This window comes from Neolamprologus multifasciatus, chromosome 18 (genome assembly GCF_963576455.1).
Source record: "Neolamprologus multifasciatus chromosome 18, fNeoMul1.2, whole genome shotgun sequence".
Lineage (NCBI taxonomy): Eukaryota > Metazoa > Chordata > Actinopteri > Cichliformes > Cichlidae > Neolamprologus > Neolamprologus multifasciatus.
The window spans coordinates 405,001-422,917 of NC_140456.1; the positions used below are offsets into that span (position 1 = coordinate 405,001).

General features: G+C 48.7%; 5 protein-coding genes across 9 annotated transcripts in view; 3 read left to right on the forward strand and 2 right to left on the reverse strand.

The window, feature by feature from the left end:
• wdr33 (WD repeat domain 33) overlaps positions 1-2,097 on the forward strand; it is a 14,690-nt gene extending 12,593 nt beyond the window's left edge. For all 3 annotated transcript variants that reach the window (XM_085140619.1, XM_085140618.1, XM_085140620.1), the window contains 6 exons: positions 1-461; positions 544-601; positions 696-1,005; positions 1,142-1,302; positions 1,436-1,615; positions 1,702-2,097. The exon at positions 1-461 is cut by the window's left edge and continues 298 nt beyond it. In XM_085140619.1, coding sequence (XP_084996745.1) covers positions 1-461; positions 544-601; positions 696-1,005; positions 1,142-1,302; positions 1,436-1,615; positions 1,702-1,835 — 1,304 coding nt within the window. In that variant the 3' untranslated portion in view covers positions 1,836-2,097. The remainder of the gene's footprint in view (positions 462-543; positions 602-695; positions 1,006-1,141; positions 1,303-1,435; positions 1,616-1,701) is intronic.
• Positions 1-4,156, reverse strand: part of sft2d3 (SFT2 domain containing 3) — a 7,640-nt gene extending 3,484 nt beyond the window's left edge. The window contains exon 1 of the mRNA XM_085140970.1: positions 1-4,156. This exon is cut by the window's left edge and continues 3,484 nt beyond it. Within this exon, the coding sequence (XP_084997096.1) occupies positions 3,482-4,156 (675 nt within the window). The 3' untranslated portion in view covers positions 1-3,481.
• Positions 4,157-4,363: 207 nt separating this feature from the next.
• Positions 4,364-7,371, forward strand: LOC146496866 (dual specificity protein phosphatase 18). Of its 2 annotated transcripts, none has more exons than XM_085140972.1 (2): positions 4,364-4,745; positions 6,705-7,371. In XM_085140972.1, exon 2 carries the CDS (start codon positions 6,708-6,710, stop codon positions 7,362-7,364), a length of 657 nt encoding a protein of 218 aa, XP_084997098.1. In that variant the 5' UTR covers positions 4,364-4,745; positions 6,705-6,707; the 3' UTR covers positions 7,365-7,371. The 2 variants fall into 2 exon arrangements, with proteins under 2 accessions (XP_084997098.1, XP_084997100.1); XM_085140974.1 differs by having other exon boundaries at positions 6,708-7,371.
• Positions 7,372-7,982: 611 nt separating this feature from the next.
• The window catches only part of LOC146496867 (uncharacterized), a 93,903-nt gene continuing 83,968 nt past the window's right edge, over positions 7,983-17,917 (forward strand). Inside the window, exon 1 of the mRNA XM_085140843.1 lies at positions 7,983-8,234. Within this exon, the coding sequence (XP_084996969.1) occupies positions 7,983-8,234 (252 nt within the window). The remainder of the gene's footprint in view (positions 8,235-17,917) is intronic.
• Positions 10,971-17,208, reverse strand: LOC146496868 (uncharacterized). Of its 2 annotated transcripts, XM_085140815.1 has the most exons (3): positions 16,924-17,208; positions 15,558-15,866; positions 10,971-14,566 (listed from the first exon to the last, which is right to left on the reverse strand). In XM_085140815.1, the coding sequence occupies exons 1-3, from the start codon at positions 17,093-17,095 to the stop codon at positions 13,563-13,565; spliced, it is 1,485 nt and encodes a 494-aa protein (XP_084996941.1). In that variant the 5' UTR covers positions 17,096-17,208; the 3' UTR covers positions 10,971-13,562. The 2 variants fall into 2 exon arrangements, with proteins under 2 accessions (XP_084996941.1, XP_084996940.1); XM_085140814.1 differs by lacking the exon at positions 16,924-17,208 and having other exon boundaries at positions 15,558-16,883.

The following is a 17,917-nucleotide window of genomic DNA, read 5'->3' on the forward strand; positions in this document are numbered from 1 at the left end:
AGGGGTCCCAAGGTATCCAGAGACATCCCGGCCCCCCAAGAAACATGGGCCCCCAGGGGTCCCATGGTATGGGACCCAGAGGGATGCAGGGGCCCCCTGGTGGCATGATGGGCCCACCCCCTCGAGGAATGGGTCCAAGAGATCCTCAAGGACCCCCACCTCAGGGGGCCATGATGCCACCTCAAGGGAACCTGATGGGCCCCCAGACTTCTATGCAGGGGGGGATGATGGGGCCCCCACCAAGGACACATGGGAACATGCCCAACAACTATGGCATGGGCAACATGCAGGGGCCCCCAGGAGGGATGCACGGACCTCCAGGAAACATGCAGGGGCCCCCTGGTAACATGCAAGGACCCCATGGAAACATGCAGGGGCCCCCTGTTAACATGCAGGGCCCCCACGGAAACATGCAGGGGCCGCCAGGAAACATGCAGGGCCCCCCGTACATGCAGCACCAGGTGAGTTCCTGTAGATGTTTGGCTGGTCCACAATCAGCCCTGTGAGTGACAGACTGACGCTGACTTCATGTGGTCTCTGCAGGGTCAGAACTCGGGGCCCATGATGCACGGGATGGGGCAGCAGGGGCCAAACAACAAAGGTAAAACTAGATGTGGCTATTCTCAGGGTCCTGTTCCGTGCCCTGGTTCATTTTGCCTTCTTGAGTCCTAACAGTCACTGCTTTTATTCATCAGACCCTCGAGGGCCACCTCCAAACCACCACATGGGCCCTCCGGACCGGCAGGGCCCAGGGGCACCAGACCAGGGCTCAGGGTCATACTGGGGAGACAACCAGCAGGGCCGACATGGGTCGCAGGACTTTGACGGAGGCCAGGATTTCCACAGCAGAGAGGAAGGCTGGAGGCCAGGACCAGGATACCAGGGGGGAGGGGGAGGAGGAGGCGGCCACAGGGGGGCAGGACACCGAGGAGGAGGGAGTGGAGGGAACTGGGGACCCGACGAGCGGTTCGGTGGGGAAGGCTTTAGAGGACGGAGGGATGACAGGTGAGTCCCTGATCACAGACTGTAATCAACGATGGTTGTAGGGTCATGCACTGTGCCTGAAGTCCAGCAGGGGGCGCCTCGTGCTCACCTGATCTCTGTGAATACCTGATGAGTTTGTGGCTTTGGACTGTTTCAGGTACAGAGGAGGCGGCCCGGGCCGGCCTGGCGGTCGAGGGTACCCCGATGACTACGGCGGCCAGGAGGAGGGTTTCGATGGCCCTGAGGAGATGGGTCGAAGCTGGGACTCCGGAGGCCATGGGAGGCCGCCTCGAGGAGGCGTTCCGCCCAGAGGAGGAGGTGAGTCTGGTTCTGGCGTGCCCCCTGGCGAGGTCCGAGTCCACACGGTCCAGAAAACCTGCAGCTGAGCCTGCGCTTTAAAAAAACACGGAGGCTGAACTCTTATTGTGGCGGTGCCTCTTCCTGTCTGTAGGTCACGATGGTTATCGGGACGGGCAGCAGATGCACGACGGGTCGACTCCGACCGGTCGAGAGCGCCCCTCCTCCATGCAGGGGATGGACATGGCGTCGCTTCCCCCCCGCAAGCGTCCGTGGCAGGATGGCCCAGGAACCGGCGACCCGCGAGATCACGAGTCAGAGCGACCCGACGGAGGTGAGCGACATTTTTTCTTTACATGTTTTCAGTTTTGCTCTGCTGTGACACTCTCACCTTTTTCATCCCGCTCTGCTGTCGAGCAGGTCGCCCGCAGAGGGAGGACGGCGGTTATGGCCCGTCTGGTCGAGGTGGGCGGGGCGGTTGGGGCCCCGTAGGAGGCCCCAGGAGAGGAGGACCGCCACCCAGAGGAGCACCAAGGGGGGGCCGGAGCCGGTAGTCTTAGAGAAAGAAGAACAAAAGTCCCATGATCCTCCTCTCCTCTGGTCATCCCCCTGCTGGTCCCTGCACAGACTGAGGGCAGGGCTTCCTGCTGGACTCGTGGTCATGTGACAGGCTGAGGCCTGTTCTGGCTCGTGATTGGTGCTGCAGAGACTGTACCGGCGTCTTTTATTCACCTCGTCTGCAGCGTTTGTCCTTTTGTAACAGATTTCTATGTTTGTGTTTTCACTGAGGTGGACAATAAAGATTCACACTTCAAACTCGTCACAGCGACTCCACCTGTGCACGGTGTGGGGGTGGGGGGCGTTGGTCTGTTGTGTTGTTTGAATAAAGTGTTTCCTGTTCCTGTGGCGCTCCAGCTCAGAATCTCTGAGGCTCCCACTGAACATTAAAACCAGCTGTGAAACTTTATTTAAAAGGATTTTGTTCGGGGGTTTTGATAGCGCGGCGCGGCCACGCTTGTGGCAGGTGGTTCATCGCTGATCTCGTACAGGTGAGCACCTGTTACAGGACGTCAGGACCTTCCCTGCGTTCAGGGCTGAATCTGGCTCATCATGAATCATAGCTGAACGTTTCATTTCCTGTTTAATATGTAACCTCGCTGTCTGTGTAACTACTGAATAAAGGAAAGTTTGTACCCCGGGAGCGTCAGCTGACCTTCAGAGAAGCTCGTGTGCAGCTGACTGCAGTCTTCACCTGAAGGACACACAGGTGGACGCTTCACCTGAGGGCCGTCACATTCCTGGAGACACAAACGGACCTTAAAGTCTGTCCTCATCCTGGGTTCACGTGGACTCTTCAGTTTCGGCGAGTCGGTGAAGAACGTTTGGAAACTATCACCTTAGTGAGTGTAAAAACCTCGTTGGACGACTTCCTCCAGGAGCAGTGTGGTGATAATCAGAGCTCCACGTCAAACAGCACTGATCATTAAACAGTTTGCAGATATCAGACTAACAGGAAGCTCGTCAGAGTTTAATCTCCTTAACATTGGAACCTGCTGTGGTTTAGTTTAAACGTACAAACGCCTCACTTTAACACAGCTCACTGAAGTTTCAGGTTCATTAACCAAAGCCTCGCTGCGTTCAGTGGCTCCTTTGTTTTCTCTGTGATGATGTCAGTTTCATCTTTAGTTTCATAATGTGCTGCTGAAATTTACATTGCCCTCCAACTGAACACTGTGGCTATAAGGGCGTGACCTCTGACACCTCACACAGGAACTTCCTGTGATGATGCGTTCAAAGACCTCTGCTGAATCTACAGGTGGCTCACGTCACATCATCTTCACCCCTGATGTGGTCAGACTACAATGTGCCACATGTTTAGAAAATAAAACACATGACTCAGACAGATGTTCAGGTTGTTTTAATCTCTGAGTTAAACTTAAATCACATTTATTTAAAAAACACAAAACACCTGCATCAGAGGGAAATTCAGTTTTTAGTCTTTGTTTGGTCCTCAGTTCATCACCAGCAGCCTGGCCCTGCTGCAGGTCAAAGGTCAGGCTTTAGTGTTCTCATGAGTCCTGCAGGTCAAAGGTCAGGGTTCAGTGTTCCTCTGCAGTAAGCCATCAGCAGTCAATAATCAGAGGAAAGTCATGTTAATCCGGACATTCCACAGCAACCCCCCCCGATGCCCGGGTCCCGGTCAGATCGGCATGGTCTTCCCGGTGACGGTCCTCCTGATGGCGGACGCCGCCATGCCCCCCATGAAGCGGATCCCGGCGCTGCCTCCGGGTAGCAGCGACACCAGGCAGCCGGCGATGACGGCGACCTGCAGGGCGGCGCCCAGGGCGGTCAGCACGGTGCTGTGGAGACTCAGCGCCGCGTACAAGGTGCCCCCGAGAGCACACAGGTACACGGCGGCTCCGGGGGAGGTAGGGAGGCCGGCGGCCAGCCTGCTGGGCCCGCGGAGCACCGCGGCGGCCGCGATGGCGAACACCGAGCCAAGCGACCAGAGTAGCGCGAACTTGCGGGCGTAGAGCAGCAGCAGCGGGGCATACAGCGCCGACAAACCGAAGCAGAGTGCGGAAAACGACACGCACACGCCGAAGGCCAGCAGCCGCTGGCGGCGGCTCATGCCCGGCAGGCAGGGATCCGGTTCGGCCGACCACGGCCAAGACAAGCCGCCGCTTCCGCCCGAGCTCTGTCCGGAAGTGCTGGCGGACCACGGGCTGGACCACCGGCCGAACCAGCTGCCCGGGACGGGCTCGGGGTCGCCCAGGTCCACCGCGGTGCTGGAGCCGGACTGGGAGATGGTCTTTGCGCCGCCGCCTTTGGACTGAGACAGGTACTCCTGGAGCTGTCGGTTCAGGTCTGCCATGACGGCCCGGCTAACAGGCTAACTGCTAGCAAAATACTTTTTCTTCTTCGCTGGTTGCTCTCCGAGTCTCCCTGCAGCTCGGCAAGCCGCCGCCTCCCGGAGGTCAGAAATAGAACTGCACCTGCCCGGAGTTCACCGGCAGAGGGAGACACGTGACGGGCTTTGTGACGTCACCGGATCAAACCGAAGCAAAGGCCGGGAGTCCGAGAGAGAGAGAACGGAAATTAGATTTAAATAAATAAAATTAAACTGCGGTGAAAAGGGAATTTTCCCAGTGTGGGGGAAAGTTTATATAATCACGTCAAACACTCTTATTTCAACATCAGTGAAGCCTTCAGGGCCATATCAGCAGCTGTCAATCAAACTGCTCTTAATGATGAATTCACACTCATTATGATGGTGTGTGTGTGTGTGTGTGTGTGTGCTGGAGTCTGATTTCTCCTCTTCAGTCACATGACTTCAGGAAGTTTTCAGCTGTTGTACTAAAATTAACCCTTCAGATGATTGGCTGAAGGACTGACACACACAGCCATCTAGGGTGTGTGTGTGTGTCACTCAGAGCAGCAGTCAGAGGACCACCGGGCAGCAGGTAACACACATGACACACATCTAAACCCATTTAAATACAACAGTCATGATTTATTTAACAAAAAGCCAAAACAGGAAGCAGTAGAGTCCATAACTGAGTTCTGTATCGTGTACTCCTGCATACGTCTGTCATAAAAACGTCTGTACAGGTGACAGCAAACTGATGAAAGGACAACATCAAAGTGCAGCTCGCACCAGCAGGTGTGACGTCAGTGCTGTCGTCTGACTGCGTCGGCGAGAGTGAGAACAACAAGCGTAAACAGTCCGATCCCTCAGGAAGTAGCAGGGGTGGACTTTCTCACACGCCGCTCCTCTGTTTGGTTAAATAAATATGACTTCAGATTATTTCTTATTACATCCTGACATGTGACCCAGAATCCTTTAAACAGCGGAACTATAGCTGGGTATCGTCACTGATTTCTAGAATCGATTCAATTCCGATTCACAAGGTCCCGAATCGATTCGATTTAAATCGATTCGATTTAAATCGATTCGATTTAAATCGATTCGATTTAAATCTGGGAAATTTTGACAGTCAGAAATTCAGATCAGGACATTTACATATTTTTGTATGTATAAAAAGGAAGCTGACACACGCCAGACTTTATCACAGGTGTGAGCGTCACAGCAGAGGCCTTTGTGTCAAAGTAGCTGAAGACAAAACACAGACAAACATGAAGGTGATTTTCCTGGCCTGGATTTTATAAAAATATTCTGCAGTAGATCAAAAATGAAAGAAAACCATTAATGAACACATGAACGTTACCTCTGACGTTACAGCGGTTTTATTAGAGACACGGCTAAGCGTTTTGCATTTTGTATAATTTTAAAAAGTTTAAATTTGTTCAGTATTGAACGGCAGAAATTAGGTTTTCTTTTCGGAAGAATGTAAAAGGGAAAAAACAGCAGCCGACAGCACTGTAAGAACGGTAGACTTGTGCGTAACAAGCAAGCGAATAATGAAGAAAACAGATTTTAGACGGGAAACTGTTCTTGAAGTACAGAGAGAGAGAGAGCTGTGCATGAAGTGTGATTTTATCGTGGTGGAAGCAAAACAGTAAAAGTCAGAGTGAATTCATGACGATGTTTATGTGAAGTTTGGATCTTCTTTTGCTGCTGGTTCGGTCAATATTGTTTAGAGAGAGATAAACTAACAGCTTTAGAATCAGCGCATAAAGGGCGTAAACACAAAGCTCGACCCGCCGACAGATCAGAATCAGCGAGCTGTCGGCTTTCAGCCCCGACCGTGAGAAAGGCGACATCTCACTGATTCTGATCTACGGGTCGCGCTGTGTTTACGTCTTTGTGCAGAATCCGTGTTCCTGCCCTGATTTACTGTCTTAGCTGTTTGGTGGTTGTTGAAATTTTGTGAGGTTTAACCTGAGATTCTGGCATTTCGGGCAAAATAAATTTATATTAAAAAATCGATTCAGGATTTTAATGAATCGATTTTACGTTATCCAAGCCAGAATCAATTTTAATCGATAAATCGATTATAAAAACCCAGCCCTGATCGGAACCAGCATCACACAGACACGCACACATACCTGCTAATCCAATCAGAATCCTTCTTGTATGGTCTGTTTGTTCTGTAACCTCACAGCAGCCATATTGCTAACAAGGTTTCCTGAAAGTATAAATGGGTCTGGGCTCTAATGAGCTAATAATACAGGCAGGTGAGTTTTAAAAACATCCTTCCCTCGTACAGGTGGTTGTTTGAGATCAGCCGTAAGCGTGTTTATTTTAACACGGAGACTATGGCGACTAACTCAGTGCTGTCCCTGCTGGACGTCAGAGGAACTGCAGCTGCTGGTGTTTTAGAGCTGGAGGCTGATGTCTGTGTTTCATTTGTGCTTCAATGGAGGTGTGAGTGCATTCACAGGTGTGCTGTTCTGTGATTGGCCAGTGCAGGCGTGAATTCACCGCTCTGAGCTGCAGTAACGTCTCTCTGTGTCTCCAGCAGATGGCGGTCTCTCAGATTACCCCCACCCTATTTCTCAGTGGGGCCGACGCCCCTCTCAACGCAGGACTGGTGTTGAAGAAAGGCATCACTCTGATTGTCAATGCCACACTGAGCCACACCTGCCCCGCCTACCCAGGGGTGGAGTGCCTGCGGGTCCCTGTCTCCGACCTGCCGAGCGCCCGCCTCGGGGATTACTTTGACTGGGTGGCTAAGCGTATCCATGGTAACTGTGGCGGCGGGACGCTGGTGCACTGTGCCGCCGGGATGAGCCGCTCTCCAGCACTGGTGATGGCGTACCTGATGCGCTACAGGGGCGTGACGCTGCAGCGGGCACACCACTGGGTCCAGGAGAGCCGGCCCTACATCCGGCTGAACGCCGGCTTTTGGGAGCAGCTGTTGCAGTACGAGAAGAGGCTGTACGGGAGGAACACCGTCAGGGTGGCCCCAGAGCCGCCACCCAGGACGCCACCCAGGACGCCACCCAGGACGCCACCCAGGACGCCACCCAGGACGCCGCCCGGGACACCGCGGCTGCCCAGGTCTCAGCAGCAGAGGGGCCTGCTAACACTGGTGCCCAGGTCACCGCTGATGTCACGTGCTCAGGTGACATCATCAGCAAACAGATGCAGGAGGGGATCCAAAACCATCAAAGTCTGAAATTCAAACACCTGGATTCTCAGAGGGATCCTCAGAGGGATCCCCGCGCACACCTGGATCCCCGCGCACACCTGGATCCCTGCGCACACCTGGATCCCCGCGCACACCTGGATCCCCGCACACACCTGGATCCCCGCGCACACCTGGATCCCCGCACACACCTGGATCCCCGCACACACCTGGATCCCCGCACACACCTGGATCCCTGCACACACCTGGATCCCCGCACACACCTGGATCCCCGCACACACCTGGATCCCCGCACACACCTGGATCCCTGCGCACACCTGGATCCCCGCACACACCTGGATCCCTACACACACCTGGATCTCCGCACACACCTGGATCCCCGCACACAGCTGGAGCAGGTCTCTGAGCATGCTCAGTTCTTCTCACTTTCTCCCGGCCAGTTTCCCTCTTCATGTTTACATTCTCACTCCTCGAGTTGCCTCAGCAGGGCCTGACCAAGCTGACACATGGCCCCGGGCCCTGCTGAGCCCACCTCAGCACCACCAGCATTGACTATGTGTTGTTCTTGCTTTGAGTCTAATGATGATTCTGTTCAAATGTAAAAGTATGAAATAAATGTAATAAAAACCTATAAGATTAGAAAAAACTATGCGTCCTCTTGTACTAACAAAAATAAAAACCCTCACAGAAGCACTGTGGGACTTTTTCCTGGCAGATGTTGGTTCTTATATCTCACAGGTACGGTGGCCCCTTCAAACACACACATCTGATCCTCTCAAAGACTTCAACGAAAACTTCTCAGAATTTTTTGGCATCACATTTGCAAATTTCATGGGTTTTTTTTTTTATGTCTTTTTTGTTCCAGACGTCCCACAGCAGCAGGTCTGTGAGGAGGAGGAGGTTCTCTCTGAACAGCAGCTCTGGAACCAAGAGAGGAGCTTCAGTGTGGAGGAACCAGAAGCGCCACAGATTAAAGAGGAACAGGAGGAACTGTGCAGCAGTCAGGAGGGAGAGCAGCTGGGACTGAAGGAGGAGACGGATACCTTTATGGTGACTGACTCGACCTGTAACAGCTCTCACATACCACAGGTGGCGCTGTTCTATGTCACACATAGAACATGTAGCGGTATTTTGAACACGTGACAGATGTTGTGCTAGAACATTTAAAGAAGTTTAAGAGCATGTTGTAGCTGAGTATGTAGTGAAACATAAAAGTTGCCACTATGACCTGATATTGTGTCCATAACAAGTATGAACCATTGACAAAGGGCAGCCCGCCCCCCCCCCCCCCCCCCCCCCCCACTGGTGTCCCAAGAGACGCAGTCAGCTGGCTGGTTGGGCAAACTCTCAGGCACCACTGAATGTCTTTGAGAGGCTGAAGAGCTCATCCACTGCTCCACGACCAGGTCGAAAACCACAATTTTCACTAACAGACACACTCCCCTCTCCAGTACCCTGCCAGGGACTTTACCGGCGAGGCCGAGGAGTAGTTGGAGCACACTCTCCCGTCCCCTTTTTTAGAGCTCCTCTTGCTCTAAAAAAGGGGACGCCCCACATCTCCACGTAATGTTGAAGAGACATGCCAGCCAGGACAGCCCTTCAACATCCACAGCTTTTAGGAACTTTCATCCAAACTAGGAGCCCTCTGCTCTGTGCATTGCAACTATGTCAGAGATCTCACCCTCAGGGATGGGCAAGTTAGCCCCCTCATCCCAGACTTCCACGACAGGAAGTGTGTCAGTGGGCTTAAGAAGGTCCACAAAATATTCCTTCCCCTAAAAGACTAAGTAGCAATTAATATTAAAAGTAGCTATAGGTCCTCTCCAGCTATGAGTTAGCTGCTTTAAGATGTGAATTTGAGAGTTATACCAGCGAGGACCCTCTCGTTAAAGAAGTAAAATTATTAACAAGATAATCGACCTCTGTTGGAGCAGCGTTCAGATAGCTGCTCTGCTCTGTGTTGGTACAGGGCATTGACGATGATAACAGTGGGTGGATTATTTTCTTAAACTTAGTTACAGCGCTTTCAGAAAGACATCTACTGTGATAAAGTCTACTCTCCACTGCTGTGTAATCAATTATTGTAAATGTAAATGTTATCAGGAAATGATCAGACAGGAGAGGGTCTTCAGGAAACACTGTTAAATGTTCAGTTTCTATGCCATATGTTAAAACAAGATCTAGAGTGTGATTAAAGTGGTGGGTGGGTTCTTTTACATTTTGAGAGAAACCAATTGAGTCTAATAACAGATTAAATGCCATGTTGAGGCTGTCATTTTTAGCATCTACATGGATGTTAAAATCACCCACAATAATTATTTTATCTGAGCTCAGAACTAAATTAGATAAAAAGTCTGAGACATCAGACAGAAACTCTGTGTAAGGCCCAGGTGGACGATAGATGATAACAAGTAAGACTGGTTTCTGAGTTTTACAGCTGGGGTGGACGAGGCTAAGCATCAGGCTTTCAAATGAATTAAAAGTCTGTCTGGGTCTTTGGTTGATTAATAGACCGGTGTGAAAAATTGCTGCCACACCTCCCACTCGGCCTGTGCTTCGAGGTTTCTGGTAGTTAGAATGACTCGGGGGTGTTGATTCATTTAAACTAACATAATCATCCTGCTGCAACCAGGTTTCTGTAAGGCAGAGTAAATCAATTTGTTGATCAATTATTAAGTCATGTACTAACAGAGACTTGGAGGAGAGAGACCTAATATTTAATAATCCACATTTCACTGTTTTACTCTTTGGTTCAGATGTGGATACTGTATTATTCTTTCTTTGTAAATGTTTAAGTTGTTTGTTGCTGGTTTTTAGTTTGTTTTTTGTCATTTTGGAAGCTGACACAGTCTCTATGGAGATGGGTTTTTGGGGGGGTAGCAGGAGGAGAGAAGCTGCAGAGAGGCGTGCAAGACTGCAACTCTGCTTCCTGGTCCCAACTCTGGATAGTCATATTTTGGGGGGTTTAATAAATTTGTCCATATTTCTAGAAATGAGAGCTGCTCCATCCAAAGTGGGATGGATGCCATCTCTCCTAACAAGACCAGGTTTCCTCCAGAAGGTTTGCCAATTATCTATGAAGCCCACATCATTTCTGGGACACCACTCAGACAGCCAGCAATTTAAGGAGAACATGCGGCTAAACATGTCACTCCTGTTCTGACTGGGGAGGGGACCAGAGAAAACTACAGAGTCCCACATTGTTTTGGCAAAGTTGCACACCGATTCAATATTGATTTTAGTGACCTCCGACTGGCGTAACCGGGTGTCATTACTGTCGACGTGAATTATGATTTTACTGAATTTACGTTTACCCTTAGCCAGCAGTTTTAAATTTCCCTCAATGTCGCCTGCTCTGGCCCCTGGAAGACAGAACAGAATCACCAATTACCAGAGTTTAACATATGGCATAGAAACTGAACATTTAACAGTGTTTCCTGAAAACCCTCTCCTGTCTGATCATTTCCTGATGACATTTACATTTACAATAATTGATTACACAGCAGTGGAGAGTGGACTTTATCAAAGTAGATGTCTTTCTGAAAGCGCTGTAACTAAGTTTAAGAATATAATCCACCCACTGTTATCATCTTCAATGCCCTGTACCAACACATAAGACATCATCATGTGAAACACGTTTGGTTCATTTTTTACCACTACCTTCTTCACGCCTTTTTAAATCCATCTGCTCTGTTTCTCAACCACAGGAGCCACTGTGACTGCAGTCTGCTGAGTCTGTTTGACAGAAACAGACTGCTTTCCAAGAGTTTTGATGGTCCATGATCAGGAGTTACAGGGCTGAGCAGATCTTATGGAGAGCATTAAACCAGCTGTGAAAGGATAGATCCATTCCACTATAGATGCACTCCAAAATAAGATTAAAAAGACCCCTCAGGAACTCACTGTGTTCCTACTGTTTGTTTCCCAAGTTTGTGGACACAGCTCAGTTGGTACAACACATGAAAGGCAAAGAAAAACAACTTCAGAAGCTCCAAAAACTGCAAACAAAAAACTTTCCATTTTGAATCAATGCCCACACCACGAGAACATGAAGACACCACAACCAGCCAGAATGAGTGGGTGAAGAACTTGTCAGACAGGTGCTAGCCAGAGGAATCAATTTGGTCATGTCTGTACAAAAGCTGCCCATAATGGGCCACAACAGGGATTAATACATTAACATAACTCAGGATAACGTATACTTTATTGGTCTCCATGGTGAAATTCCTCTCTACATTTAACCCATTCACTCAGTGAAGCAGTGGGCAGCCATTGGGCGCCCAGGTTTCTGGTCATGGGGTCACCACTCTACCTACTGAGGATGAACGTTTCGGCTACTCTCTCGAGTTCAAGAAATTCTGTCTAACCTCACAATGTAAGCAAAGAAGACCATAGGAGGAGGTAAACTGCTGTTCTAAACTCAACTGTTTATCACACCAAAATTACTCCTCAGTGACAAAAACACCCATGAAACCACAAAACGAGACCCCACAAAAACAAAGTCATCAGTTACCTACAACAACTTCACTGACCCCCCTACATACCACCGTCTGTACCCAAGGCATCCACATGGGTACAGACAATCAAATGTCCGTAACTGGGCAGAAAACTGTGATTTTTTTTTTTAACAGGAAACAGCTCTGAGGCATTGTGGGAGATTGAGTTAGTCAGGAAACAAGCTGTAGTCTCAAATGGATGTTTATGCTGTGAAAGCAACGGGAAAAGTCTGACTTTATGTTATTATCGAGCAGTCAGCTTCTGCGGCTGGTTCGGTAAATTCTCGTTGGAGCGTGACAAAACTCGCAGTTTAGGAATTTGTGAAATCTCTGCTTTCAGAAAATGTACTGTTCGCTCGGTTAGCTCGTGCTATCGAGGCTCTGTTCTGCTTGTTTATGGACATTTCATGAAATTATGTGACCGTTAACTGTTTGTTGTTTTCGCTCTTTGGTGTTCGTAGAAACAGTTTATACGAGCTTGTAGCTGAGATTCAGAGGTTCCTGTGGATGCCACACACGCCGGGACTTACACAGCCGTCCTCGGTGTACTCCTTTGGGTCCACTTTGGGAGTCCACAAAGAAGAAGGCAAAGATCCACAAAGGAGTCCCACTCAGACCTGCACACTGTTAGACCTCTGCCTCACTACCACATATTTTAAATACAGCGAGGGTTTCTACAAAAACGTGGCTGTGCCATGGGCTCATCAGTGTCACATATTGTAGCCAACATGGAGGAAGAACCACCTCAACAGGACAAGACTCAGTTGTTCATCTGCATCTAAAGGTCAAAGGTCACTCTTGAGGATGCCACCTACAATGCAGTCTCAGATCCTTCCCCCGCTCACATCAAGTGTTCTCAGCAGGTCACATGATAGGGTGAGGCAAGCTCTCTCAATGGTTTCTCAGCTGATAATGGCCCACACCCTTTCTCACACTTTCAATAGTGGGTCAGCGACCCTCTCACTGGGCTTTAAATACCTGGGACTCTCCACCAATTGGTTTTAGAACTGAAGAAGCTTCGTGGATGAAATGTAAAACTTAAAGAAGTCCACTCGCTTTCTCTCCAGCTCTGTTAGGCCTTTATCCAGGAGACTCGTGGAGAGAAAGGCAGGCAAGAACCTGCAGTCTGTAAAATTAAATGTTGAATAACCAGAAATTATAGAAGAAAACTTTATTTATACAGCTTTCACATCATGTTAACCACATTTTTTTCTAATTTGTTAGTATCACCTCCAAATCCTGAAACAACTTTAGGAAAGGTTAAAAAAAAAGAATACAAATTTCCTACAGTTACAAATACTAACAAAACACACAGTGGAAGCTTCATTTCAAGATAAAATATATTTAAGGACCTAGCACAAATATATCACAAACACATAAGAGAGTGTTTGGTGAGATTAAACAAGTACGAAAGGACTATTTCAAAATTAAGACAAAAGACAAAGTAGGCATCAGATCAAGATAAACAGAGATTACGTAGAACTTACTGAGAGTGAACGAAAGACAAGATAGGAAGTACATTATTGTAGGGTCTACCTTACAATATAAAGCACCTTGAGGCGACTGTTGTTGTGATTTGGCGCTATATAAATCGAATTGAATTGAATTGATGTTATTTGACAAACCACATATAATGTGACAAAGTAAAGGCACTTCTGAACTCTCTCTACTCCACCTGTTACTGAAACATTATTTTTACTGACCGACAGAAGAACGCAGTCTTTCAAACGGACTACAACTTCTCAGCTGTGTGAGTTTTTGTGTGCCGAGACAAGTGACTTTTTTGACTAAAGTTTTTCCCACATATTTCACAATGATAAGGTTTCTCCCCGGTGTGGATTTTCTTGTGCGCACACAGAACACTGCTTTGACTGAAACTTTTCCCACATGTTTCACAAGAGTATGGTTTCTCACCAGTGTGAGTTTTCTTGTGGCGAGACAAGTGACCAGCTTGACGAAAACTTTTCCCACAGATGTCACAATGATACGGCTTCTCGCCTGTGTGGGTTTTCTTGTGGAGATACAGAGCGCTGCTTTGACCGAAACATTTCCTGCATATTTCACATGAATATGGTTTCTCGCCTGAGTGAGTGGTGATGTGGTAAGACAAACTATTTTTAGCACTGAAACTTTTCCCACATGTTTCACAACAATATGGTTTCTCTCCTGTGTGAGCGGTGATGTGACGAGCCAAACTGCGTTTTATACTGAAACGTTTCCCACATGTTTCACAACAATATGGTTTTTCACCTGTGTGGATTCTCATGTGCATAGACAAGTGATACCTTCTCACGAAAATTTTACGACATATTTTGCACACGTAGAGTTTCACATTGTTTTGGATCATGTGATGCTTCTTTCCCCGGGACATACTGAAAGTCTCATTACACTGGCTCACTGAAATCGGCAAGCTGAGCTGGTAAGTTTCCTTTCCCTGACGTCCCTTCTTTGGCTTTGACCCTGCATCTTCAGTTAACCCCGACCCTTCTTGCTTGCTCGTTTCTTGATCTCTGCTTTCAGTTTCAGGAGAGTCGTCTGAGAGGAGCTGCTCGCTATCTGTTTCTGAGTCGCTGTGGTCACTTTCCTCACAAGTAGCTGTTAGCATAAAGGTATTGGTCCCGTCCTCAAGCAAAAGTTGTCCTTGTGGTTCCTCCTGGCCCAGACTGGGGTTCCTCTCTGCATTACAGAACTTCTGCTCTTGGAGAACCTCCTTCACATTCTGGTGATGTGGGAGTTCTGAAATGACAAAAGTGATACAAGAAAAGAGTAAGTATACTCACAATTGTCTCCATTTTCATAAATGGTGAGCCAGTCCCAGGTATTGGGGGTGGGGGTGGTGGAGCCTGACCCAGCTGTCACTGGGGAGGTGTAGTTGTTACAGCCCACATAACAGTAAAGTGTTATCCGAGATGGGGTGTAACACAAAGTGAAAAAAAAAAAAGATTAACCACCGCATAGTTAACGTCAGTAAAACACAATTTATTTTACAATTAATGCAAATGAACCAATTAGGACCAAAATAAAACAGGGAAGCTCCAAGCGTCAGGGTCTTTGAAGCCAAAACAACAAACACATCGCCCCCTTCTGGCTAAGAAGCAAAACTAAGAGACAGTCTGTAAGAAAACAAAGTGCAATGGCCGAGCTCACTGTCTCACCACAAAACAGGAGAAAAGGCTGACACCCAGAATGGCTAACCGAAGGCCGGACCCCCAGAAGGGACCGGTCCCCTCCAACTACCGACCAACAACCTGCCTCAGCACCACGTGGAAGCTCCTGTCGGGCATCATAGTGGGTAAGATGGCACATGGGTCAAAACATGAGCGGGGCTTGGCAGGGTCACGACAACAGCCCACCAGCCTTTTATGGCTGAGAGGGAAAACGATTAGAGAACAAAGATTCTGACACTGTCCTTCTGAAGGAGCTGGAAAACCAGCTAAATCTACCAGGAGGACTCGAGTTTGTGAAGAGTTTTCAGTGTCAAAGTGATTCAGCAGCATTTATGAGAACATGCAGAGACACAAAAAGAAAGCAGCCGTCGTTAGACTGACCTCAGTCACTGGTGAAGGAGCGGCTCACTTTAAAAGCTCGTCTTTGACCCCTGAAAACACATCACTGCTTTTTCCCCTGAAGACATTTCTAGTCCTCAGCGGTTTGGACGCCTCTGGACAGTGAAACGACCACATTCAGTCAAACTCGTCTCACACTTCATAAGAACACAACTTCTCACCTGACGCTCCATCCTTGTTTCCTCGTTGATCCTGGCTCTCGGCTTCAGCAGAGCTGTGAGAGAGGAGCTGCTCCTCGTCTCCTCCTGGTTCACTGTGCTCTCCTTCCTCAGCAGCAGTCACCATGAAGGTATCCGTCTCCTCCTTCAGTCCCAGCTGCTCTCCCTCCTGACTGCTGCACAGTTCCTCCTGTTCCTCTTTAATCTGTGGAGCTTCTGGTTCCTCCTGGTCCACACTGGAGCTCCTCTCCTGGTTCCAGAGCTGCTGCTCAGGGAGAACCTCCTCCTCACAGACCTGCTGCTGTGGGACGTCTGGAGGACAGAAGAAAGACTTTACAGCACGACTGCGTCGCTCGTGTGTGTGAGGGTTCAGCACATCTTCACATGTTTTATATGAAAGTGAGTATAAATACACGCCGAGCGCTTTTTTCTGTAACACGTTTATTATTAAAGTGAGAGTCAAAGGTCGCCAACATGTCCTCCCTGAGCCACCCACGAGCACCTCCACCACCTGCTCACGCCACTCTGATGTCATCGCCCATCTACCTGCACGCCATCTCAGACTGTGCGTGTGACGAGCTGCTGCAGGTACGATGGAGAGCGCAAAAGGCAGAACTAACGTCTCAAACCAGGTTCTTTTTTCCCACGAAGAGAAAGACCTTTAATGCACCGTTCACTGAAACACACAAACAGCCTGAAGTCCAAAGACCTGCGGAGGAAAGCCCTCATGATAACAAACACAGACGTGGAGGCATTCTTCTCTGCCTTCGAGCTGACTTGCATCAGTCACATGACAACTGTTAACCAATGCTCGCCCTCGGAGGCAGAGCACACTGGTTACAAGCTCGCAGAGCGCGTGCACGTTTTGCCGCCTGGCTGATGTGGCGCTGCAGGGGAAACTAATATGCATATCCACATATTAGATCCACACTGTGTTTTAAAGAAAACACATGAAAAACTGATTATATTATATTTACATTTCAGATACGACAACATTTTACAGCAGCAACATTATCGTTTACAGTTTAGACATTGAATCATCTTTCTGCCCGACAAACTGACTCGTCATAGATTTTATTATTACAGCACTGGGAATAAATCAGGGAAGGATTCTGGATCAGCACCACGATGCAAACCTGTGGCTACAGTATACTGGAGAGTGTCTGACAGCTCGGCCTCAGATCAACAGCCTGCCCTCCAACCAACCAGGTAAAACACACCTGGTGACAGTGACACAGTGTGATCATGTTAGAGTCTTGATGAATGTGTGTTGTTGTTCTTCAGTCTATGTGCCCTCGAGCACCCGCCCCTCAGACATCTCTGCACGGCCCTGGCTGTGATCAGGATCCTCCCTCAGAGGGACACTCACCTGTCCTGTGCAGCTTGATTTCGGGTTTCCAGGTGATATCCAGCAGTCTGCGCTGACGGTCGATCTCTTCCTCGTACTGGACGATCGTTTTTTCAAACTCCAAGAATATTTGTTCAGCAGCAGCAGTTAGTCGCTCGTTGATAAACTCTCTCAGATACTGAACTGAAGCCATTGTTGCTGACACGGCTCGCACACACTCGGCTCGCACACACTCGGCTCGCACACACTCGGCTCGCACACACTCGGCTCGCACACACTCGGCTCGCACAACAACACTGGCACTGTTTCCTCTTCACTTCCGCTTCGTGTCACAGCGAAGCTCTCCTGGTGGACGGGAAGCCGCCACCTGCTGGTGAGGAGTGTAACAGCAACAGGCTTGTATTTCTTCGTTCATTGTAATAATGTGAATTATTGTTTGCAAGACGGTTTGTTCCACAATGGATTGTGTTGCTGCACGGACGTTTTAGAGTGTCACACAAGTAAGGATTGTTAGGCTGTATGTTGCTGTTGTACATGGCAGAGGACCAATCTGAGTCGCATGACTTGTTAATAAAACTTACTACCCCGTTGGGTAGGAAATAGATATTCTGGAGTCTGTCGTGAATGAGACCAGAATATAACATTCATCACTCGGTGTTTCCCGGAGCAGCAGGCATGTCCGTCTGTGTAGAAACTCTGTGTACACGGATGAGTGGAGAGCCAAAGGGATTTGTGCTGTAGCTCATTTTATGGATGAAAATATGGTTTCATTAAAACATGAGACGTTCTGTGAGGAGTTTGATGTGAGATGATGCGAAGAGTGACAAACACTAACCAAAGCCGTCCCTCTGAGATCACTGAGGAGACTCTGAGAGGCTCTGCAGAGGTCAGTTTGCTGACAGCAGCTTTACAAACAAGGCGATCAGAAATATTGTGATAAATTAAATCTGTCCGAACCCAAAGAATTTATATTCTAAAAGAATTTGAACCCAAGGAGGCTGAGGTGATAAGAAGA